General features: G+C 53.8%; 2 protein-coding genes across 7 annotated transcripts in view; one reads left to right on the top strand and one right to left on the bottom strand.

Annotated features, from left to right (window-relative positions):
- SMPD3 (sphingomyelin phosphodiesterase 3) overlaps window positions 1-10885 on the top strand; it is an 82051-nt gene extending 71166 nt beyond the window's left edge. Inside the window, exons 4-9 of one of the 2 annotated variants that reach the window (XM_027119493.1) lie at window positions 4081-4156; window positions 4273-4428; window positions 5219-5308; window positions 5566-5629; window positions 7488-7650; window positions 7869-10885. In XM_027119493.1, coding sequence (XP_026975294.1) covers window positions 4081-4156; window positions 4273-4428; window positions 5219-5308; window positions 5566-5629; window positions 7488-7650; window positions 7869-7970 — 651 coding nt within the window. In that variant the 3' untranslated portion in view covers window positions 7971-10885. Of the gene's footprint in view, window positions 1-4080; window positions 4157-4272; window positions 4429-5218; window positions 5309-5565; window positions 5630-7487 lie in introns of both variants that reach the window. The other variant, XM_027119491.1, reaches the window with a different exon arrangement.
- Window positions 10886-11172: 287 nt separating this feature from the next.
- The window catches only part of PRMT7 (protein arginine methyltransferase 7), a 50001-nt gene continuing 35901 nt past the window's right edge, over window positions 11173-25272 (bottom strand). For 4 of the 5 annotated variants that reach the window (XM_027119488.1, XM_027119487.1, XM_027119489.1 and 1 more), the window contains 10 exons: window positions 24821-24948; window positions 24273-24408; window positions 23185-23268; window positions 22748-22795; window positions 21986-22075; window positions 17940-18101; window positions 16555-16629; window positions 13424-13584; window positions 12401-12497; window positions 11950-12162 (listed from right to left, as the gene is read on the bottom strand). In XM_027119488.1, the coding sequence (XP_026975289.1) occupies window positions 11983-12162; window positions 12401-12497; window positions 13424-13584; window positions 16555-16629; window positions 17940-18101; window positions 21986-22075; window positions 22748-22795; window positions 23185-23268; window positions 24273-24408; window positions 24821-24948 (1161 nt within the window). In that variant the 3' untranslated portion in view covers window positions 11950-11982. Of the gene's footprint in view, window positions 12163-12400; window positions 12498-13423; window positions 13585-16554; window positions 16630-17939; window positions 18102-21985; window positions 22076-22747; window positions 22796-23184; window positions 23269-24272; window positions 24409-24820; window positions 24949-25272 lie in introns of all 5 variants that reach the window. The other variant, XM_027119486.1, reaches the window with a different exon arrangement.

The raw sequence follows: 25272 nt of genomic DNA on the forward strand, positions 1-25272 counted from the left end.
GCGCTCATGCCCAGGCCTCAGCTCTGACTGTGCTCGGCCGGTCCAGGGAAGTGCCACCTGTCAGTCAAGCTCCTGCCAGGAGCGAGGGCCCGGCGGATGGTCCACATGGAGCCAGGGCCACACCCCAACGCCCAGAACTCCCCTCCCATCGCTCAGGCTCTTGTGTAGCTCAGCCGGCGCAGATCTGTGGTCCCTGGCTCTCCTGAGATGCTGAAATTGAAGGCACTCCTCTTACAGGAGACCAACCTCCCCATTTTGGCATATGATTTGTCAGTGTTCTGTCTCAGCAGCAGGAGTGACCTTCTGGGGAAGGAGGGGACATGTCAGTTTGTGGGTGGGAGGGAACGCACCCTCTCCCTCCCGCCTGCCCTACTACAGACCGCTCAAAGGCCAGGGCCCCTTCAAGCCTTCCCCCAGCCCACATGCCCCCTCCTCCTCTCTTTCCTCAGCCTGGCACCCCAACCAGCATGCCCACCAGGGTCACAAATCTCCTTGGGACAGCCCCTCCGACACGGGCTTCCCTCCCACCTCCTACCTCTCTGGCTGTTCTTCCAGGCTCCTTGTCGCCTGCCCATCCTTTAAATGCTGAAGAGCCCTCTACCTCCTGGATCTAAAACTAGTCTTCAGATGTGTTTAATTTGGTCCACACCATTAAAAAATTTCTTGTGTTGGCCAACATTTAAAAATCAAGCAATTTCACATGAAACTCAGTTTGCAACTTCTCTCCCCACCTTGGCAGATCTGGCAGCACCATGTCTGCTGCATTCTGTCCAGCTCTCAGCCTGAGCTGGGTGTTGGCAGCCCCCAGAGCAGGTGGCCCCACTTGGCCAGCCCTCTTCATTTCCAAGCTGTTACACCATGGCCAGCCGGCCCCAGGCACCTGCCCAGGGAAGTGGCTCCACAGCCTCCATTTCCGCACTTGCTGAGGACTCTCTTGCCCTGAGCCCAGTCAATCTACCCGGGCTCCCACTTTCACTTTCCAGATACCTCTGGGTCCACCCCATATCTCCAGCTGCAAGATCACTGCCCAGGCCACCATTCCTCTGCATCCACCCAGATGTTTTGGGCTGTCCTCCCATTTCTAACCTGTCCTCCTCATGTCCCAAGTCTGACTCCTTTTACCCTCTTCCTGCTGCCTCAGGGAGAAGTCAGCCTTCACCTGGGCACCTCCAACCTCCCTGGGCTCTGCTCCAGCTGCACCCTGAGGGGCCTCCATGTGCCGATGCCCCTTGTCTTGGCTGCCCCACCTCAGTGGAGCTCTCCTCAGCGGCGTCCAGCACAAGCCAGCTTTCCCTCGGGGGTTCCTCAGCCCTGGCCCCAGATGTCTTGCTGCCCGCCTCTCCCGTCAGACAGAACTCGAGAGCAGAGCTGTTGTGCCCAGCACAGCAGACCCAGCTCATCTCTGTTGGCGAGAGTGTGCCTCTTTCTCTACGTGGAAGAGTGAAATAAGCGAGGTTTCAGGAGCCAGGCCAGCCCCAGAAGGGCCCAGGGGCTGGAAATGTGCTAGCCGGGCTGCTCCCTTCACCCGGGGCTGCCCGTCCAGCCCTGCCTTCCCATTTACTCTGCAGAGCTCCTCATCCTCGAGGAAAGTGTGCTTTCCTGCTACCGAAACGCCCGGAGAAAGGAGGGAGGGAATGGACTGGCTTCTGCCTCAGGCGTGACAAAGCCTGATTCTGGGCCCTGCTCTACTGACAGTCTTTGTCCACCAGGACTAAAGGCACAACCTCTCAGAGTGATTGTTTTTTGCAAGAGAAACACGAGCCTCTGAGGCTCCCGAGGACTCAAGCCCCGGGAATCAGTTAGGTCCCAGCACATAATAAAGTGGATCTTGGGGAGCTCATAGGACTGATGGAAGGAAGAGGGCGGGGGGCTGACATACCTCGTTCTGCGTGTCTTCCCTCCGGGCAGGTTCTCCTCAGCAGCAGGGCCGAGTGGTGCCTCCCTGCACTTGTCTCCGTCCCCACCCAGGATTCAGCACAGGCAGGTGACATGAAGTGCTGAGCGAGTGAGGGGCTTACGCACTAAAAGCCTCAAATGGGCAGCTGTTGAAAAGCGTGGCTCAGTCACCTGGAGCTCAGAAAGCAGTGTAGAGCAGGGGGAGGAATGGGCATGAGCCAAGAACGTCAGATTTGAGCATCAGATTTGAACCGGCCTCAGCCCCCAGAGCCTCATGACCCCGGCCACGGATGGTGTAATTTTAGTATAATCCTCATAGTTGTTGTAAGGCTCTAGTAAAGCCACATTCGTGAAGCGCTAGGCATGGTGTTCACAGCGTGAAATTATAGAGGAGGGAACAGACGCCTGGCCTGAGGATGCAGACAGCACCATCGTGTGGCCTCTGGGGGCACTGTGGTTTTAAAGCTGTGTTGTGTTTTTGCAACAGGGGGAACCAATGGTGTGTAATTTCCAAGGGATTCCAGGGGTGGGGGTACCATTGGGCAAAGGTCTGGGCCTGGAATATGGGCAAGAAGTGAATGGTGAACATATGAGCTTACAAACAGCCCCAAATCCAGGCCCATTATCAAGTAACCAGACATTCATCTGCCTGGGCACTGGAAAAGGAAAGATGTGCATCTATCCAGGCTGGGAAAGGGGATGAAGAACCGTAGAAAGCTAAGGGTGTTTGATGACAAGAAAGACCTCATGGAGGAGAGTAATACCAACCTGACTTCAGCAGCAGAAAGAAGGATGGAAGCCTCCCGAGGCTCTCAGAGCAGAGGGCCCGTGATGAGTCCAGGCCACTGTTAGCTGGAGGATGGGCAGAGCTATGCTCAGCAGAGGCCAGGGGCACCCGCGCTGCTGCTGCATGCACCTCAGCCAAGAACTGGCCTCTACAGTCACCCTCCCTGGAGACTTCCCGAGGTCCAGGGTCTCAACATCATACGAAACCCAGTCTGGAATAGATGAGTGAAATATGGGGAAGACAGCTGAGGCTCAGATGGGAGGAAAGCCCAGAGAGGAAGAGGATGTGGATTCAACCAGAGGCCTCTGGGAAGGGCACCCGAGAATGGTCTGGGGAGCACGCCAGGAGGGACTCTCCTGTCACAGCCTCCAGCAGAGGGCCTGAGAACCCGCAGGCTAGGTTGCCAACCCTCCCCTCCCCGACCACAGCCCGACAAGGGCTCAGGCTTGCACCAGGCTCACCACTGGGGGCCGAGTTGTCTGTGCTGTACAACTGAGTTGCTCGTTTTCATTATGCCAACCCGTGGAAACAGTCTGCCAGGGTAACCTGCAATTGGGCAGGGAGTCAGGGAGGAGCCCTCAGCCCCACTCCACCTGCCAGGTACGCTGTCTCCAGTGAAGGAGGTGAGCAGCAGGCAAGGACCGAGGTTGGGGAGAGTAGAGCGTGAAGAAGCCCCTGTGAGGAGGACTGGGCTCAGGATGGAGGCCATGGGGTGCCTGGGGCCAGCCATGACATAGGTGCCATGGAGACACCGGCCACAGCTGTCATCCCAGATCTGGGGACTAACAGGGGACCACAATCAAAAAGCAGTTAAAATGACTGCTCATGAAGCCAGAGAGGCAGAGACTGGGAAGACAGAGCCGAAGGCAAGGTCCAAGGCTTCTCACAGTGGACGAGGGTGGTGGGCTTTGTGGCTGCACCACATCCCAGAGGGGAGCCTAATTCAGACTTCACAGGAATGGGCTCCAAGCCATGATCAGGTCCAGGGTGTGACCAAGGGGAGGAGGAAAGAGCCACCAGGCAGGAGTGGACAAAGAACCAAGGGGCTGGCACTTCAGGGTCATCCATGTGGACCTTCTGGTCACCAGGAGACAGCAGGGGTGTGGGGAGCAATTTCTGCCTCTCTCTCCTGTAAAACCGTGCCTGAATTGTCGGTGGCACTCACCATGCCACAGGCTGGTACTTCTTCATGCATCTGCCTCCCACACTGGAGCAGAAGTTCCTAGAAGGAGGACATGTGCTGTTCTTCCCAGGGCCCCAGTCTAGCCAGGAGTCGACAGAGCTGGGCTTCTGAGAGTTTGACCTGGCTGGGGGCAGGAGTCGCCAGTGTCCCCTTGTGCTCAGAGAAGTGATAACTCATAGGCCTCATCACCAACACCTTGCTTCCTCCCCTACAGGTGCAGGTAGGAAATACACCTCACGACCAAAGAATTGTCGGGTACATCTCCTGCACACACCTGCACGCCCTGCCAGGTAGGGTCCAGGGGCCCAAGCTTCAGCGGGTGGGGAATGTCCCCTCAGAGTGTTGGGATTGGCCTGGCTGGGGCCTGGCAGCAGCTGCATCATCTCTCTGTGGTTCTGCCGCACAGAGGACAGTGACATTCGGTGTGAGCAGCTGAACATGCTTCAGGACTGGCTGGCTGATTTCCGAAAATCTACCTCCTCGTCCAGCGCAGCCAACCCCGAGGAGCTGGTGGCGTTTGACGTCGTCTGCGGAGATTTTAACTTTGACAACTGCTCCTCTGGTGAGGCGTGCTCCTCACCATTAGGGTCGGCCACTCGGGGAGGCGTGGGTTCCAGTCGCAGCTGGAAAGACCGGGGTCAGGCAGCTCAAGTAACTTCCTGCTCCTCCAGAGCATGGCGGTGGGACATTTGGCAAGACTATGATTTCTCTGCCCCCGAGAATTCCTAGAATAAGAGGCCTTGATCTCCCTAAATAGCTCAGAGGCCACCTCGCTGGAGACAAAGAGATGCCCCACAGATGAACCTCTGGCAGGGAAGGCTGGGAGCCTCTGAAACCCAGACTAATGGGGTTAGCTAATGATACTCACCAAGTCTGTATTCAGCTCTTACTTTGTACCAGGCACAATTCTTTTTTTTTTAAACATTTATTTATTTGGCTGTGCCGGGTCTTAGTTGCGGCACGCGGGATCTTTGTTGCCGCGTGCAGGATCTTTTTTTTAGTTGTGGCACACGGGCACTTTTAGTTGTGGCATGCAGGATCTAGTTCCCTGATCCGGGATTGAACCCAGGCCCCCTGCATTGGGAGCGTGGAGTCTTAACCACTGGACCACCAGGAAAGTCCCACCAGGCACAATTCTGAGGGCTGTTAAAGGGGGCATTCTCAAGGACACAGAAACCCAGTGACAGATGAACCACAGATCCATCTGTCTGGGGACACAAACCCCACCCAGAGGCAGTTACCTGAGGGACAGGGACCTGGTGACTCTGGTCAGACTGGAACCAGGGGCAGGTGGCCCTCCAGGACAGGCCAGACACCCGGAGCTCCTCAGCACTCCCTCCCTCCCCGCACAGACGACAAGCTGGAGCAGCAGCACTCCCTGTTTACACGTTACAAGGACCCCTGCCGCCTGGGGCCTGGGGAGGAGAAGCCATGGGCAATCGGTGAGCTGGGGCTGGGCACGGGCTCTGGGGGGGAGGGGAGGGGGACTGGGGCAGGGGAGGGGCACTGCCGAGGCCTGATACCCCATGGGCTTCCCGGAGAGACCTGCCCCCAAGACCTCACTGCTGGGGAGAAGGGGGGCACTCAGCTGCCCAGCCCACAGAAGCCCTGGCCTAACCCTACTGCCCCAGGGAGGCAGCCCTCCTTGAGGCTGGCTGGGCCCTGCCCGCAGTGACCACTCTCACCCCCTTGTCCCCAGGTACCCTATTGGACAAGGACGGTCTCTACGACGAGGAAGTGTGCACCCCTGACAATCTGCAAAAGTAAGCACCCAGCACCCATGCTGCTGTGGTCAGGCAGGGTAGGCAGATCCAGGCAGCTCTCAGGTCTGGGATGAGCACCAACCCAGAAACAGGTGTGGAGAGATGGGCTCTGCGGGCAGACAAGAGCGCACAGCCCCATGGGACGACGCCTGTGAGAGCCTCAGGGAGGCAAGCTGGGGGTGGGCGGAGGCTGTGGTGGACCTCATTCCCCAGGGGTATCCTTACCAAGAAGAAGCCTCCGAGTAGGCCTGGGGCCTCGAGGTGGTGTTTCCTACACCAGCACCCAGAGTCCGGGTCCACTCTACCAGAGCTTGGCCTGCCCTGAGCCCCAGCCTGCCTTGGGCACAGGAAAAAAGACCAGAATCTCCGAGGGCGAGGCCAAGCGCTGCAGACACCCCTGCCAAAGAGCCCTGGGGATGGCATCTGCTGCAAGAGCCCGGCAGCTGGTAGCCACCCATTAGGCAAATAAAAACACGAACAGAGATAAGACAAGCCTGTCCTTTTCAAAGTAGAGACCGTTCCATCCCAGCCAAACTGCATTCTTGAACCCGAGACTTCCAAAAAGGACACAGTTGAGAGGCCAGCAGCAGAGCCAATTTATAATTCACATCCTGAGACTGCACAGAGCCACGGCAATGGCTCCTTGCAGCTAATTTGAGCCAATTAATTATAGACTAAATTTGAAACATCATCCTATGCCGAGAAAATTATCTTTTTATGAGATGATGATTTAAAAATGACTATCAGTAACTCTTAGATCATTGATGCTGGAATTAATTATCAAAGGCAAAGGACAGTAATGGATTATATTTCTGAGATATGACTACGTTCTGCATGTCATTAGTGTTATTTATCTCAAGGCTGATAAAGACCCTGCAGAAATCCATGTTTGCTGGCTGTGCCTGTCCAGGTGCCCTGTCCATTTGTCCAGGCGTTAGCCGGGCAGGCAGGCCTGTGTAGTGTCTCTCAGTGGCTGCACCTCTCACTCCCAACATTGGCCTGCATCTGCCCTCTGAGATGGGGTGTTCCTTGAAGGCTCCTTACCACTGATTTTCAGGCTCTGGAGGAAACCTGGCAGGAAGCAGATGGCAGTCAAGGAGTCAGAAGACCCGGACTCAGGGCGTAACATTCCACCTGAGCGCCCTGCCCTCCCTGTAGATCCTTGACCAACGCATCCCTATCAGTTTCCTTCCACTGAGAAATGGGGCGACAGCTGCATCCTACCTTATTCCTTTCTTCACACACCTGGTCCCCAAAGTGTTCTGGGGCCACAGTCATCATTCTTGTGTTAGGAGGGACAGTGGAGGCTCAGAGGCTTGATGGCAAAACCACTCAGGGACTGACCGACACAGCAGTCCAGTCCTGGGATGGGGTCTGGTTGTCTCCTGGCTCCCCTGGCCCCCTGCTGACCTGAAACAAGAGTCATGGGAGGCCTGGGGACTTCCAGAAGAGGAAGGTCCCTGAGGCTCACTGCAAAGATCAAGTTCCCCAAAACAGGACACTCTTAGCTCAGAGCAGAAACCATCCTGGAGAGGGCTTGGGCAGTTCTGTCCCCAGCTTGGTCACAGGCTCTGGGTGGTGCCAACGTTCTAGTTCAGAAAGGGAAAGAGAGTGCTGCCAGCCCACGGTGGACACGGGATGCTCCCAGGCAGATTCTGGAGTGGCCCAGGTCGGTCAGGAACTCAGACTCAGGTGCGGTCTCTGTCCATCCCAGTCCCTTTTGGGGCTCACAGGGAAGACAGATCTTAAATGCAGGGGTTTGGTCTGACTTGCGGGCAGAACGCGGCTCCACACTCAGGACCTGGACCACAGCGGGGGCGGGGCTCACCTTGCCTTCCTGTGCCTTCTGTGTGAGCAGGGTCCTGGAGAGCGAGGAAGGTCGTCGCGAGTACCTCGCCTTCCCCAGCAGCAAGAGCCCCGGGGGAGGCCAGAAGGGACGCAAAGAGCTGCTGAAGGGCAACGGCAGGCGCATTGACTACATGCTGCACGGGGAGGAGGGGCTGTGCCCAGACTGGAAGGCCGTGAGTCTGGGCTGGGCTGGGCTGGGCATAGGGGACCCTAGCCCTGCACCCCTTGGCAGCACTGAGCTCTCCTCTGGAAATGGGACGTGCCCATCCAGGGGGCCTTTGGGGCCCATGGATCCTCCCACCCCTCTGCCTTCAGGAAGGTCTGGGCCAGGCCTCTCCTTTACAGGATGCCCTTTGGGTCTAACTGGGATGTTTCTCCTCCCCCCGCCCAGGAGGTGGAAGAATTCAGTTTCATCACCCAGCTGTCGGGCCTGACAGACCACCTCCCGGTGGCCATGCGACTGATGGTATCTGCGGGGGAGGAGGAGGCATAAATGGGCCAAGTCATCACGAGCAGCAGGGCCTCCGCCAGCCCTCTGAGCCGCAGTCCCTCCCTGGCCATGTCCCCTCAGCGAGCACCACCCGTGCTGGGGGAGGCGGGCAGGGGCCTGGGAGAGCTGCAGCCAGTCCTGGGTGAGCTGGAACCAGCGCTGCCCAGCACCTCTGGGCACTCGCCATGGACAGAAGTCAGGCCGGGCTTGGGAGTCCTGGCTGCCCAACCAGTGCCATTCTTTCAAATTGTTATTTTCTACAAATCTACAGCACAACCTAGTTTGTAACCCGTGGGTTAGTATGAGAACCGGGTTTCTGTACTCTTTGTATCTCTTTTCAAGCTTCGTCCAGGGTTCATTATTTTTGTCTGCTGCCATGTTGTCTCGCATGCCTGCACCCTCGCATGCACGCTGCCCGCATGCCATGTGCCACGCTGTAGCCACAGACCCCTCACTCGGGCCTCACCCAAGGCCAAACTCCAAACACAATCAGAACCAGCCAAAGAAGCATTCCTGGACACACGGCCGCCGGCTCGCCACCTCCAGCCTGGACAGCTCATGAGCAGGGACCGTGAGGGCTGTGTCCAGTTACCAGCGAGCCCGGGCTCTTCCCCAGGGTCTTGCATTCAAGGGCGATTACATTTTAAAGAAAATCAAAAAAGTTAAGAACAAAAACAACCCTTCACTTTAAAGGGTCTGCAAGCCACGAGGGAGAATGCTGCTTTTCCTAAGACAGGCACAGCAGAGCCTGGAGCCTCCCTTGGAGACTCCAATCTGGGCAATGGAGCCATAGACGGGAATCCAAGGAAAGAGCATCACTTTTTTACAGGAAAAAGGGCAACTCACGGCATTAGGGGGGAGGGAACTTCTGGTTTTGAAAATGATAGATTTGTAGCTTCTCTTCTGTCAAAACCAACACATCCTCTTTCTGCCTGATCCTGTCTCCCCTCCGGACACCCTTCTGGTTTGGGACCAATCTTTTCCTGGGGACTGTCCCCATCCACGTGCTGGCTGAGCTCAGGAACCGTCCACCTGCCTCTGGGTGGGGCTGCGGCTCTGTCCTCCCAGGCCAATCCTCAACAGCAACCCGATCTGGGGGCCCTGGACTAAGGGGCTGGAAGCCAAGGCACAGAGCAGCCTGTCCCCTCACCAGCGTGCAGGCCGGGGGTGGCAAGGCCAATGGCCACTGCTCGCCCCAGGCAGGGAGTGATACTGGCTGGCATCCACTCTGCCACCATGTGACCAGGGCCAGCCCCAGGCACACGCGCACAGCATGGCAGAGCCTGCAGGTGAAGCCCACAGCTCCTCATCCCATGGCAGCACTGCCTCTGCCCACTGGCCTTTTTAAACTCACCTGGGGACGCCCCCCAGAGTCACGCAGGGAGGGTTTTGTCTGCTTCCAGGTGCGAGGCCCCTTCGACTCTGGGAGCTGTTACTGACAACTCCCAATGGTCTCCCCTCTTCACAGCGCCCCAACCCATGTGCCCGCCTGGCTCGAGGCCAGTTCTGCCCAACGAGGCTGGGGACACACCAGGACCATGCTGCCAGGAGCCTCCTGGTGCCAATAAGCTGATGCTGTGCCTTGTCACCCACTGAGCTGCAAGAGGGACCAAGAGGGGGCCAAGGCCAGAGGCCAGGCCTGCGCTGGAGTAAGACACTCCTGAGAGCCACACTCACAGTGGCACTGGTTGGTCTGAATGCCCCTGCCTGGGGCAGCAGCTGAGCTGAGGGCCTCACTGCTTGGAGCACTTCCCTGGCCAGGCCCCCAGTCCCACCCCCCAAGTCAAGCCAGGAGGGGCTGCTCACCGTCTAGGGTGTAGTCCTCCTTGGGCTCTCTGCTGCACCCCTCCTCCAAGGCTGTGGCTCTTGAGGCCCTGGCTAGGCTTCACTGGATCAGAGGTCTCCAATCCCAGGAGCAGCCAGGAATCTGCTCACAGGTGGAGCTCAACGGGGCAGATGTGATGCCTAGATGTCTGGGCCTGAGCCGAGGCCCCCAGGCTGCGGGTCAGCTGTGTGCCCAGGACAGCAGCGGAAGCAGGGCCAGGGCTCCTGAAGCAGAGCAACTCCAGCACAGCTTTCATCCTTCAGAGGGGCCGCCTGCCTCCCAGGGCAGCTGGGGAGGAGCCAAGGCACAGGGGGCCATGCTTCTCTCCCTACTCACAGGGCGGCCTTAGGCAAGTCATACCTCCCTGTGCCTCAGTCATTTCCTGTCCTAACAAGGTCGCCTCTGCCCAGCCTGCCTAGTGTCCAGAGCAGAGCTGGCCTGGCTCCCCTCTCCCCTCGCACTGCCCTCTGGCAGGGCCTCAGCACTGAGGCCGCCATCACCCAGCCACGAGTTTCATCAAGCCCGTGCATCCCCGGGTCTATGTACAAGCCAGACTTTTCCATTTCGATTTTTAAAAAAGAAAGAAAAGAAATATCTCAGATGTTTCTGTGGCATCTAGGCCTGGGAAGGACGGACCAGGGGTCACCCAAATCCCCAAGGCCCTGCACCTGCCCCGGGCCCAGCCTCCTCCAGAGAAGGCAGGAGGCAGGGGTCAACTTTGGAAGAAAACGGTCATTTCATTTGTCCAGACCACCTTGAGTTTTAAGTATGGATATTAATCTTGATGCTTTTTAACTATTGTATTAACTTGCTGAGATTTAGAAATACTGTTTTAAAAAAGGAAAAAAGACTTTTTTAATTTCTGTATTTTTTTCTGTATTGTATCCTCATGGGACATTAGGGGTTTTATATGGTAAGCACACCTGAGGTTTTGGTAAGAACATTATCAAATATATATCCAGACGATTCTTCCCTAGAAGAAAAACAATCTTTACACCTGATAAAATATTTTGAAAAGAGAGGTGTTTTTTTTTTCCTTTACTGGTGCTGAAAGGATGGATAATGAGGAAAAAATAAAACTGTGAGGCTCAAGGCTGGTGTTCTCCACTCATTTAAGTGAAAAGCTAGGCTGGGCCCTGCTCTGACTCCAAGGGGCTAGGCGGCCAGGCAGGGCTGTGGGGAGACCACTGTGGGGGGCCTGCCTTTCCTGCCTCTCCCCACAGGATGGGCACAGCCTGAGTCTGCCCTGAACCACCAGGAAATCAGGCCCCTTGGGTTCTCTTACTCCCTCTGGAACTGGGAGTAAACAGCAGAAGGGCACCTTGAGTGTGGGAAGAAACAAGGCTAGGGCCTCCTTGGGGCTCTCTGACCTTCTCTGGCAAGGCAACGTCGGGGTGACTGCACTCATACCCATCTGCCCCAGACTTCTAGGGGACGAGGTCCTTCTGCTAAAAGGGGGGCACACGGGAAAGGGCCGTACCTCCTGGCTCCCTTCTGATGGCTGGTTTCCTGGGTCTGCCTCTGAGGAACTGCTTTGGGACAGCCTCCTCCCTATCCTCTGAAAAGCAGCTTGGTGTCTAGGTGCTGGTCTTGGTCACCTGCTGGTGCTGCACATGGAGGCCAGACCCTTACAAATGTGGACTGGTGCCACTACTTAGCAAGTGAAAGGGTCTGAACTCGGTCTTTGGCCTGGCCCTGCCAGGGTCTTCAAGGCCTCGGGCCCAGCCATAAGTCTGCGACTCTGCCCCCAGAAGCCCCTCCTAGCTGAAGCAGGCAGGTGGGACTCAAAGGTCCCCAGTGCAGGCCAGGCTAGGCCAGCTCCCACGAGAGCAGCATGCCCACCCCAGCACTGCATAGCCAAGAGCAGCCCAAGCTGCCCAGCCCAGTCAACTCTGGCTCCGCTCCCTGGTTGGGTAGGAGGGACGCTGTAGCCTTGGAGCTTTCTGAGCACTTCATAACCACTGCAGGGTGGGCTCCTTGGCCCCTCCTCAGCTCCAAAGCCATCCCCGCTTCCCACCACATCTGGAGCAAGGAGCCACAGAGCAAAAACACAAAAAGGGAAGAGGTCTCCTCCAAGCCCAGAGGCCGAGCCGGGCCCTGAAAGGAGAGGCGCCTTCACCTTCCTTCACAGAAAGCCACACCATTCAGAGCCTGGCACCCTCAGCCACTTTATTTCTCAACAAGTGAGGGTCAGCACCCACGGTCCAGGGCATCTGAGAGGGTGAAATCCACAGTGACATCTCCAGTGTGGGGGTGGAACTCCACGGTGTAGGTGATGGTCTGGGGGCCACCTGGTGGCACTCTGGGGTCTAGTGTGGTGTTGAAGAAGTACACAGCCTGCTTGCAGTGGGGGTTCCAGCAACAGTACCCCTGCAGGGGAAGCAGCAAGAAGGCGGTGAGGGCTTCTGACACCCCAGCACCCTCCTGGCCAGCCTCCAGCCCAGGCAGCTCGTGGTGGGAAGCTGCTGTTCAGGGCCGGGTGACCTGGGGCCACTGAGGAGTTATCATCTGGCTGAACATGCCAGGAACACCTGGAGCGCAGGCAGGTGGCACGGCGGCACCTGCTCTCAGGGCCGGCCCACTCTGGGACCCGCGCACACAGCACTACCTTGTCCTCCGCAGGTTTCAGGAGGCCGGTGCTGACCGTGCTGTCTGGGGTCAGGTGGTATTCCATCCACAGGACGGCTCCGTGGCTCCTCCCAGGCCTGGGGGTGAGGGTGGGATGAGGGGTGGGAACGTTGGGCCAAAAACAAACAGCTGCACGAGAGACTGGCTAAGCATGGTCATGGCTCCCCTCTGCTTTTCAGAAACCTCTCGTCTCTTCCACTTCCATCCTGCCCAGTTAGGAGGCTCCTAACACTCCAACTGACTAAGGCAACTCAGTAAAATGCTGAGCAAGAAGAGCCACAACCCAAAGCTCCCACTCACTCCCCACAGCCTGGCCAAATACTCAAGAGTAACCCTGGGGCAGGGCCAGCTTGCTGCCGGACCAGCCTCCTCGGCCTGAGGTCACAGAAAGGTTTGGCTCAGAAGGCTCAGAGAGGAGTCCAGGCATCAAAGTCTAGAAGATCTCTCCCAGATACTCTGGATGGCAGGCACAGATGGGCAACTGTCCTGCCTCCCCCTTGTCACAGGAGCCCAAAGGGGTTCTGGGCTCACGGCCTCCACCCAGTTAGAAGAAAGTTTTTCCTCTGGGAAGAAGCCGCCCCTCCCCATGAAGGGAGCTAGGGCTGGAGCTGGATGGGCCTGACCATGCATCACAACGACAGCCCCTACCAATTCCTAACCTGCTTTAATTCCCAGGAGAGTTCAGGAATATGATCCACTGGGTAACCATAGCAACCAAATTCACATTTCTCTGCAGCTGTGTGTAACATGCTGCTTAGCTCAAAGGGAGCCTCAGATGTGGGAGGATCTGAGAGAGCCCACTCTGGCTCGCCCTCCCCACCCAGAAGCTGTGGGGACCCACTATACACTCAGGGCCACTTCAGGAGGGGCAAGGTTGAGACAAGGACAGCCATCCCACCCACATGAAAGTGGCCAAAGTAAGTGCTTAGCCACTCGGGCTATAACTATGAGAAAACAACCCTGCCACTTCCCCCAATCCCCCCACCTTGGAGACCACACTCACCTCTTCAGCTCGATGGCACCCTCAGCACAGACAGGCTGCAGGGGGACCGGCTGCCGAAAATCAAAGGTCAGGATCTGCTGGGGCTCGGAGCGGCTGCGGCACGGGTACTCCCACAGTGGGTGGGGCTCGGCCTCCTTGCTCTCCCTGAAGTCGAGGGCGTGCTGAGAAGGGAAGAGGAGGTAGGGGTGTGCAGAGACAGAGCCGGGCGACCAGGGAACAAGGCCATGTCCTCGGCTCCAGAGTTTATCTATGCCAGTGGCCCCTAACCTCCATGGCCCTGGTCCCTCAGGGTAATTGCCATAGTCACGTGGGGCAGTGGGTCCTCACAAAAGACCACAGGTGCCTAGCCAGACCAGCTGGCTTCTGTTCCTGCCACCATTCACAAGCCGTTTCCTCAGTAAGTCACTCTAAGCTTCATTATCTCCCTTTTAAAACTGGATGACTGGGAATTCCCTGGTGGCGCAGTGGTTAAGAATCTGCCTGCCAATGCAGGGTTCGATTCCTGGTCCGGGAAGACCCCACATGCCGCAGAGCAACTAAGCCCATGTGCCACAACCACTGAGCCTGCGCTCCAGAGCCACCAAGCCACAACTACTGAGCCCGCGAGCCACAACTACTGAAACCCGCATGCCTAGAGCGCATGCTCCACAACAAGAGAAGCCACTGCAATGAGAAGCCCGCACACTGCAACGAAGAGTAGCCTTCCGCTCGCCGCAACTAGAGAAAGCCCACGCGCAGCAACGAAGACCCAACCCAGCCAAAATAAATAAAGTAAAATACAATAAAATAAATAAAATAAAATATAAAACTGGATGACACTGCCCATCTCACGAGCTACCTTGAAGACCAACTGTCTATTGATGAAAATACCTGTCATTTGGACACTTGCCCATTCAGTGACCCTTTCTGAGCACTACAGCTGCCAGATCACCCCCATACAAGGCTCCCAGTCTAGATGGAGACAACTGGAAGACAAGCGAACACAGTGCCTGGGGGACACTGACCAGCTGAGAACAGGGCTGGGCAGGAGAGCTGCCCGGACGGGTGATCTCTAGGCTGCCTCTTGAAGGTTACACAGAAGTTGGCAGCAAAGAGGAGAGTGGACAAAGCCCAGCAGGGAAAGGGCGAAGAGCAGTGCAGAGCGGGCCGAACAGTGTGGGGTGACTGCTGGGGTGGGAGTAAGGGCTCAGGGAGCCTTACAGGGTTTTCCTGCAGGAGACAGACAGGGCCAGACTTCGGATCTACAGATTCACCTGGGCTCCCTGCGGAGGAAGGCTGACTGGGAGAGGCAGGAGGGTGCATGGTCAGACAACGAGAGATCAAAGTGCCCCAGACCAGACCAGCAGCAGCGGGGGAAGAAAACTGGCTCACAAAGGACCTGATGGTTATGGAACCCAACAACCAACTGCAAGGGAAGGTGAAGACTTGTCTGGGAGGTTGCTGGGGCCCTGAGCCCAGCAGGCAGGTATGAAGCGGCAGCAGGTCTAGGACAGGAGCACTGGAAGGGGCCAGGCTCAGGGAGGGGAAAGAGAAGATGGATTCTGGAAGCATCAGGTCACAGTGCTTGAAGTCATCTCGGTGCAGAATCCACAGCTCTTAGCTATTTGGTCTGAGCTCAGGAGAGATGCAGACACTGGCCAGCAAAGAGAGAAGATGGGGACAGCTATGGGGGTCTGGGCAGGGGACTGGGGGAGACCTAGAACACAGGACACATTAGGGGATGAGAAGAGGGGAGGAATCCAGGAAGGAGTCTGAGAAGTGGCCAGGGGGAGCCCGGGTGTGCAGTGGTTTCTAGAAGAATCGAACAGTCAGTGGTATGCTGTGGAGAGGCAGGTAAGATGGAAACTGAAAATGTCCACTGGATTTATTTACTTAAAATATGTTTACACAAGTAATCCAGAATCACTGTAGAAAAACTGTAAACAGAAAGATAAGCAAAATGAGGAAAATATTAACCACTTCCTAATCACACAACTAACATTTTGGTGTCCACTGCTCCACCCCTTTTTCTCTGCATGTGCAAATTTTTTTCTAATTAAAAAGAAATTGGGGCAACTTCCCTGGTGGCACATTGGTTAAGAATCAGCCTGCCAACGCAGGGGACATGGGTTCAAGCCCTGGTCTGGGAAGATCCCACAGGCCGCAGAGCAACTAAGCCTGTGTGCCACAACTACTGAGCCTGCGCTCTAGAGCCCGCACTCTAGAGCCCGCGAGCCACAACTACTGAGCCCACATGCCACAACTACTGAAGCCCACGCGCCTAGAGCCTGTGCTCCGCAATAAGAGAAGCGACCGCAACGAGAAGCCCGTGCACTGCAACGAAGAGTCGCCCCCGCTCGCCACAACTAGAGAAAGCCCGTGTGCAGCAACGAAGACCCAACACAGCCAAAAATAAATAAATAAATTTATATTATTAAAAAAAAATTAATATTGTACACAATTTTTAAAGGTTACTTTCCATTTATAGTTATTACACATGTGAATTTTCTTAATACATAAAAATGGGATGGTGCTCCCTGCCCTGCCCTTCTAATGGGGCTCATGACTCTTCACATCCACCCTGGCTGAGCCAAATATCGCTGGCACTTTCATGACTGCTCTAGGTTCTGGGAGATGGAGACCCTGGTGGCTGACTCGAACCCCTACTGATGTACAAATAACCCTGCAGGACCTTCCTTGCACATCCCACCCCCCTCCATGCTCTAGCACTTTCCCCTGGAATGGAGTCCCCAAAATGAAAATAGCTGGCTCAGAAGGTTGCCAAAATTGCCTTCTAGAGAGACTGTCCGAAAAGAGAACAAGCTGCTGACACTGGCAGGAATGGTTCCAGTGGCCTGGTGGTGGACAGGCCCCAACCCAAAATTCTGATTCAGGGGTTACAGCCCAGGGGCAAGAATGGCCTAATACCAGCCAGACTTGGAGACCCAATGGCTCTCAGGTTCATGCTCATGGTGAACCAAGTAGAATGGATACACCTGCCCTCGCTGCCCCCAACAGAGGAGCTCTCTGCATGCTGCCTGCACTGCCCAACCCAGGTCCCTCCATGGAAGCCACACGTCCCCATCAGAAGCCTGTGGCCATGTGGAGTGGGTGGGTGGGACACTGTGGGTGGGAGCTGTGGCCCTGCCTACCTTAATCATATCATCCATGATGTGCACATTGAAGCCTTCACAGTCACCACAGGGGCTCCGGATCCTCCACAGGTCCTGTAAGGAAGGCACAGCCTTACTGACACCCACCCAGCCAGGGCACACCAACATCCGCACTCACCCAATGGGGGCAGGTGGGCAGGCACACCAAGGGCTCTGTGGGACAGCACAGAGATGTCCACGCCCACCCAGGCACACAGAAGTGTGGTGACAAAAGCAGGAAGGGTAAGTGAGGTCAGGCTGGGGGGCTGCCCCAGCTCCAAACCTGAGGCACATCTTGCTGCTCCCGCAGGCGTGGAAGAAATGCCCACAGTTGAATGGGCCCAGAGACACCAAAGACCCAGGATGGTTCCTCAAACCTGTAAAGCCCCCCATGATCCCAAGCCCTCTCCTATGAGGGACAATTGGCCAGAGCTACCAGGATAGTGTCTCTCCCTCCTTGTCCATCCTGAACACCGGTTCATTGGGAAGAGCTCTATCAACCAGTTCTCGAGGCTCTACGCCTATAAAGAGAGCGTGAGGACAGGATCCCTGGAGGGGACCAGAGGTGCACTCTGGCCAGTCAACGTTGCATTCTCTGTCTCTTGGACATATGCCTAGGAACAGTGTCATTCTCCACATTCCCTCTTTGGCCATGAAAACCAGAATTTACATGGAATCTGATCAAGTGAATAAAAAATACAAAAGAAATGCCCAGAAAATTAAGTGATGGAACCACTAAGCTACCAATGGATAAAGCCGTTCTTATCAAAGAAATATCAAATGACATTCACGCTACATTTCAGGTTAAAAGCATTTCAAAATCCTTTTAATAAAAAATGCCTTTCCCAAAATGACTTTGTGACTGTGGTTCTGCTTTGATGAGAAAATTAAAATGAAGGTTTTCAATTTTTCTCGCATAAAGAAGCTGACTCGCCCATCTCAAAATGCTTTTAACAACGGGAGCCTCAGCTCTCTTTCTTTTTTTGCCAGAACAGTCACTTTATTAACAGGAAGTGGGGGCCAGGCCTCTCGGCCCAGCGTGGCGCGGGCTGTGTGTGAGGTATGGTAACAGAATTGGAGCCTCAGCTCTTAATGAGAGCAGAGCAAGCTGAACGGCTTATCTTCTGAAACTCTTAATTTATATTTTAAAATTATTCTGATAAGCCATAATTGTAAAATGACAACACACAGCCATTTCCATTTCATGTGCCAAATTACTTCATTTTTACAAAGGCAAGCCTCTTCTATTCAGTCCTGCAGTGTGATGACACAGAAAAACAGAGGCCCAAACTATTAAGACTCTAGTTGCTCCATCTGCATCCAAAGTCTTTACAAGAAAACAAGGTTCCCCCCATCCCCCGCCCGAAAACTTCTGGGTGGCCTACCCTGAACTCCACGACCATCATGTGCAGCGAGGCAGCCTGGGGCATCACCACAGCGCCAGGCGCCAGGTGCCTGTCCACAGCAGACCGTACATACCAGAAGTACAGGTTGTGCCACGGAAGCAGGCTGGTGGTGAAGAACGGCTCACCCAGGAGGAGAGAAACCTGGCAATCAGAGCAAGAAGCAGGACCAGGGCGTCAGAAGGATTCGGCTGAGGAGTAAAGGACAGGTTACAAGTTTCACAGGCACATTCGTTCATTCATTCACTCACCCACTTGGTCAGTCAGTCAGTCAACAAGCATATCAAGGTCTGCACCTGCCCTTGAGCATACAAAGATGAGAAACAGACATGAGCCCTGCCCTCAGGAGTGCAGAGTGGAAGGGGCAGCAGACAAGGCTGGGGGCCGTCCTCAGAGAGTGCAGTAAGCTCTGACAGAAGCAAGGAAGGGGCTCGTGGAGAGACTCTAGAGGTAAGAGCATAGGGAAGAGCTTCCAGAATGGCATCCTGTAAACCCTACTCAAAGCCTTATCATGACAATTTATTATCAGCGCTAGTCTGTCTCCTTCACCAGGCTCGGAGACCACAGAAGTAGGGACAGAGAAGTGGCAGCACAGTATTCCCAGCACAGCACCTGGCCCAGAGCAGATGGTCAGTGAAGGTTTGCTGATTAGATGAATAAATGCATGAACAGGAGACAGAAAAGCAAAGGAGTAGGGATTACAGGCAGAGGGATGGGCAGAAGCAAAAGCAGGGGTGTGAAATAGAGAAAGGCCCTTTGGGGAGCTTGTCAGACGAGCAGGTGGGGTAGGACGGTAAAGAAAGGGTGAGGCCACAGAGGTGGAGAGAAGCCAGGTCACCAAAGGCAGCTGATGACAGGTAAAGGGGACTGGACTCTGCCCTGGAGGCAAGAGGGGATCACGAAAAGCTTTAATCAGCGTTTAGTATGAGAAGGAATGTGCTTTAGAAAGATCCCTCAGGAGTTCCCTGGTGGCCTAGTGGTTAGGATTCTGGGCTTTCACTGCTGTGGCCCGCGTTCAATCCCTGACTGGGGAACTGAGAGATCCCACAAGTCACACAGTGTGGCCAAAAAAAAAAAAGAAAGAAAGATCCCCAAAGTATGTAGGAAGTAGGGAGGCTACCTGCAGGTGGAGCTGGGGACAGGACATGACTTGGGCGAGCACTGCTATAGTCCAGGCAAGGAGTGGGGAGTCTGTGTCAAAGGGAGGAGAACCAGACAGCAGATGCTGAGGAGCCAGACCACCCAGGGCTGGGCCCAAGCAGACAGGCATCAAGGACAGGGCCAGTCCAAGATGACACATGGGTTCCTAGTTGAGATGACAGAGATGCAGAAGGAAACAACGAAAACAGAAAGGGGTTAGCCCTGTGTATTCCCTGCTCCCCCAACACTGAGGCAAGAATGCCCACTCTCACCACTTCTACTCAACAGTGACCTGGAGTCTAGCCAGTGCACCATATCAATGGCTTTCAGAATTTAAATTTTCTTTCTTTCTCTTTTTTTTTGGCCGTGCCGTGTGGCTTGTGGGATCTTAGTTCCCCAACCAGGGACTGAACTCATGCCCCCTGCAGTGGAAGCGTGGAGTCCTAACCATTGGACCGCCAGGGAATTCCCTAAATATCTTTTTAATCCTCATCTATAAGGGAAAGAAAGAGCAACTTGTACATGAATGATCAGAGCAGCATCCTTCATGGTAGCCAAAAAGGAGAAACCACCCAAATGTCCATAAACTGTCCATCAATATGGATAAATAAATGTCCATCAGTATGGACAAATAAAATGTGGTACAGCCATACAGTGGAGTATTATTCAGCAGCAAAAATAAATGAAGTATTGATATATGCTGTAACATGAATGAACTCTGAAAGAAGCCACCTACGAAGGACTATACGTAGCATGATTCCATTTATATGAAATGTCCAGAACTGGCACATCCATACAGAAGGAAAACAGGCTAGTGGCTGCCTAGGGCTGGGAGGCTGGGGATAAATAGGGAGTGACTGCTAATGGGCAAGGAGTTTCTTTCTGGGTGATGAAAATGTTCTAAAATTGACTGTGGTGATGGCTGCATAATCTTATGAATATACTAAATCACTGAACCGTACACTTTAAATTTCTTTGCTGCATGAACCATATCTCAGAAAGAAAGCTGTTCTTAAAAAAAAGGCATGGGAGGAAAACAGGCAAAAGGCTTAAATAGATATTTCACTAAACAAGATATAGAATAGCTTATAAGCACATGAAAAGGTGTTCAACATTATTAGGCAAACACAACTCAAAACTACGAGACATCACCACACACCCACTAAAGTGGCTATACTAAAAAAAAAAAAAAAAGAGGGCTTCCCTGGTGATGCAGTGGTTGAGAGTCCGCCTGCTGATGCAGGGGACACGGGTTCGTGCCCTGGTCCGGGAAGATCCCACATGCCGCGGGGAAGCTAGGCCCGTGAGCCATGGCCGCTGAGCCTGTGCTCCACAACGGGAGAGGCCACAACAGTGAGAGGCCCACGTACCGCAAAAAAAAAAAAAGAGACAATACGAAGTGTTGGTAAAGATATGGAGAAACTGGAACCCTCATACATTACTGGTTGGGATATAAAATGGTAAACCCGCTTTGGATAACAGTTTAATAGTTTATTTAAAAGTTAAACAGTGAATTCCACTGCGGTCCAGTGGTTAGGACTCGGCACTTTCACTGCTGAGGGCCCAGGTTCAATCCCTGGTCAGGGAACTAATATCCCACAAGCCATATGGCACAGCAAAAAAAAAAAAAAAAAAAAAGAGTTAAACAAAAATATCACACAACCCAGCAATTCCAAGCCTAGGTATCTAAGGGAACCGAAAACACAAACCCTCACAAAGACTTAACATACCCATGCTCACAGTAGCATTATTCATAATAGTCAAAAACTGGAAACAATCCAAATGTCCACCAACAAGTGAATGGGTAAACCAAATATCACACAGTCATACACTGGAACACTACTCAGCATTGAAAAGGAACAAAATACTGACACATTCTACAACACGGATGAACCTTTCAGCCATGAACAGTGAAATAAGCCCGACACAAAAGACCACATATTGTATTATTCCACTCACACGAAATGCCAAGAAAAGGCAAAGTTACAGAGAGAGAAACCACATCAGTGGCTGCCTGGGGCTAGGGGCTGGGTGATGGAAGTTCTAAAACTAGACAGTGTGACAGTTATATAATTCTCTATATTTACTAAAAAATCTTCAAATTGTACACTTGGAATGGGTTAATTTTATGGTATGTCAATTTTATCTCAATAAAGGGGTTAAAAAAAATGTTGGCAAGAAAGATGACAGGTTCCAGCTTGAAGGGCCTGTGGGATATGTGAGATTTGAAGACCCGGCTTGGACACCCACGATTCCCACATGGGAAGGGATGTGATGGTCTTGAGAGGAGATGCAACAGAAGAGGAGAGGACAGACAAGAAGAGAGCACCAAGGACATCTGCAGGGAAGGATCAAGTGAAGGAAGAGAGACCGATGAAGGGCTGAGAAGGAGCAGCCAGAAAGAGAAGAGGAAACCCTGGAAAGGCAGCCTCTTAAGGGCCTAAAGAGAAGTATGTTGAGGAGGGAGAGGCCCCTGTTGTGCGGGTGCAGGAGGCCAGCGAGATGAAGCAACAAGGAGACCGTGTCTAGTAGCTAAGGTTACTGAGGGCCGGGAGCAGTTTCGGAGGCACACGGGGGACTGAGGAACAGATGGGAGGCGGAAGCGTGCACAGCAGTGCTGTGAAGGGAAAAGGGAGGGGACACGATGTGCCGAAGTCGCTCTTAGCAGAGCTCGTCTGCCGTTGCTGAAGGAGCAGCCGTGAGCCACTTGAGAGCTGTGCAAGTATTTGCTCAGCAGGCATCTCTGCAAACCTCACCACACCCTCAACAGCGGCGAGTCCTTAGCTGGTGAGTGACTGGGGGACACACAGTGAGGTCCGGAGAAGGGGGCAGTCAGGCTGTCTCAGAGCCGTGCTGTCCAGAGCAAACGCAGAGCACTCACTACTTACCTTTTTACCCTCCAAGTCTGCAGGTGTTAATAATTCAGGCCGTTTCTCTATTATATTAATTTTATCTTCCAAGTGGTTAGCCTTGAAGATCTTAGAGAGAAAACAAAACTATTGTTTTTGTCCAGAAAAAGAACATCTCAGTTCCTTTATCTGTGTGCAGTTCTCTGGCCCAACAGTTCTGGAGCACCACTTTCAGCTGCTTTGCAGAACTTCTCCCATCCAAAGGCCTCCTACAGACCTCAGATGAGATCAGGAGCAAAATGTCATAAGAGCAAAAGAAATTTCTCTTGCAGGCACATTGGCAAGACTTAGCTGTAGACTTGTAGTTCTGATGGAGGTAGGTTATCCCTCAGAGAGGGAATCACAGGCCAGGAGGAGAAACACTGTCACAGAACCAACCAGTCAGGTCAGTTTGTGAGCAGTGACTCCGTGGGCGCTGGTGCCCCAGAAACAAATCTCAAATTCATTTCTATCACCACAAAGACTTTAGTTTTTTTCATTTTATGTGAAGTGAGGAGAGAAGCCTAAACATCTTCAGCCACAACAAACAAAGTAGAGTCTAAACGCTCACTGCTATTCAACGACAGCCCCAGAAGACTTCCAGGCCAGCTCTCGACTCAGGAGTCACAGAACTTCACTGGCAGCTCCTACTTCTCCCAGTTCCCTTGGTACCAGCACTGCTTCAAAGCGATCAATCCCAGACTCAGGAAGGCAGGCCCCACAGGTCCCCTCGTTATTTCAGTAACAACAATTATCACTTACTTTTTTCATCAGTCTATGAGAAGCTGCTGAATTCTCTATCGTAAATACCTGAAGAGGATACCATGCTATTAGTTGTAGGAGGTGCACTTAACAGAGAAAGAAAACAAAGATTAAAATGCAACTCCAAGGCAGAGGACAACATCTAACTAACTCTACCTGTGCTCATTATCCCCCTGGGACAGTACAACATTCTGCGCTGAGCCTAGCGAGGTGGCAGACTCAGACTCGGGAGCTGTGGCGATGGGGCAACAGCTATAGCCTGACTCCTGCCCGCACACGAGGCAACAACCCCTTAGCCACCAACACAAGCACGCCTGCCACATATGTGGCAGCTGCACTTGAAAGAGCTTTAGTCACAAAACCATGTACCCAGACCACATGACACCCGAACTCAAGAGCGGCCGTCAGGAACCTGGTAGAAGGCACATGTCCAGTACCTGCTCTGCCCCAAGGTGATGGGCCAGTATGGAGAGCAGACTGCCATCACTGATGCACAGGCAGATACTGTCCGGCTTAAGCACCTGCAGAAAAGAACAACCTCAGCACAGATTTTCTTACAATGTCAAGAAATGCCTGTTGACAAACTGACAGGAACATTTCCCATCTGACCCCCTAACTCACTCTGTGATTACTCAATCTTGATTTCATTCTCACTCCATCCCCTACACAGCCCGGCTGGATCTTCCTATGCCCTAACACCAGTCATACCTGCCTCCCAGGCCCAGGTGGTAACCAGCCCCCCACTCCAACACAGCCACCTCCCTCACCTCTCCCCACCATCAGGAAAGACTGTCCTCAAGCCATCCTAGAAGGCCCAGCTGAAGGGCTGCCCTGTTTATCAGAGGCAACCTCCCAATCCACAACCACAGGCCTCTTCCCTACCTGGTCACAGCACAGAAAGCTGTAGGCATGTCAAATGACTCCCCAAAGCAGGAATGCCTTTATAGGTCAACAGACTCCTCTGAGAGAAACTTAGGATGGTTGGGACCCTCCCTCCCCCCAAAAATGCAAGCATATGCATACGTGCACATATATTTTTCTGCATATGACTCCAAGGGGTCCAGAGACCCCCGTCCAAACCTTGTGTGTGGTCCCCAGGCTGAGAGACCCCTTCTACAGGTAGCAGGGAGCAAAGGTCTTTCAGGAGAGTTACATGACAAAATTTACATTCTAGAAAATTTTAGAAAGGAAGTAGGAGATGAGAGGAATAATGGGGTGGCTGAATCCACAAGGATCACGCAAAGGAATTGCTGGTGACCATAAAGGCAAAGTGTCCAGAGGTAAGGCAGGGGCCAGGGAGAGGCTCCCATAGAAGAGCAGAGAACAAGCCCTCAGGTAGTCCAGAAACAAGCTCCCTGGCCTCTGCCCAAATGCCCGCCCAGAAGGAGCCAGCTGAAGCCACTCATGGACAGAGAAGGGAGCACAGAAAACAAAACCAGCTAATCATAAGTGAGCAATGAGCTCGGTCGGGTCCATGGGACAAACCTCTCCTGGCCTACAACCACCTAAGGGGCTGGACACTTACCGTCCTCAGGGCCTGGATGTATTGATCAGTTCTGTTCTGATCATTGATCTCTCCAAACCGAGGCCGGTTCCAGAGCAGGTGAGCCTGGCAGTCACACACAGGGCGTGCTGGGTGGGCTCTCCCATCCTTTTCGGGGCTGGGCCAGGAAATGAACAGACACAGGGTGATGACCTGCTAGGCACCAGCGAGCATGAAGGCACGGCACAGGGACCTGCCCCAGGGAAATCGAGATGGAGAGGGGACACACGCATGGTCCTCTAGGGGGCATGAGTCTAGGCACTGGCTGTGGAGTGGGTGTTAGAGGTCGGAGGGCCCTCCAATTCAAGGCTTCTCATATATATCTGCTCCAAATGGGGGTCCTGCCACTGGGGCAGCCTCTTCAGAGTACACACAAACAGGCATTGAAATACCCAGTCACAAACTTTCGCTCTTATTCTGTTCAGATACAAATGTGCCCACACAAACCTCTACAGGGTCTGTACAGGGAATTTAGATAAAGGCACAGTGTCACAAGCCTAATGTCCCACCCAATGAGGCTTGGGGCACACCTGGTCCTCTGGAGGCTGTACCACACACAGTAGTCGTCGTGGTGGGCTACCAGGCAGAGGGCTGAGCCCTGGACAACAGGCTCCTCTTCTGGCAGGAAGTACACACACTGCATCCAGTGGTCCCGCCACTGAAACAGGAAGAGAATCAGCTATCACCAAGCTGCAACAAGAGCAATGCATCTAATCCGGGGGCCAAAACCCAATTCAAAAATCAATTTGCAGGGAAACCACTGTGTGGACTATAGATAGCTACTATGGCCAAAGAGATAAAGAAGAAAATTCTCAAGTCAGAGAGGCTAAAGGTTCAAAATCTTGCTGGAACACTGCTGGCTTCAGAAGGATAGAATGTGGCCTAGGGCAGTAGTCTTCAAGGTGGGCTCAGGGGAGGGGACTCCAGCCTCTGCCGTGTGTGTGTGTGTGTGTGTGTGTGTGTGTGTGTGTGTGTGTGTGTG

This window comes from Aethalodelphis obliquidens, unplaced genomic scaffold (assembly GCF_003676395.1).
Source record: "Aethalodelphis obliquidens isolate GAN/ISIS:26980383/991018 unplaced genomic scaffold, ASM367639v1 scaffold20, whole genome shotgun sequence".
Classification (NCBI taxonomy): domain Eukaryota; kingdom Metazoa; phylum Chordata; class Mammalia; order Artiodactyla; family Delphinidae; genus Aethalodelphis; species Aethalodelphis obliquidens.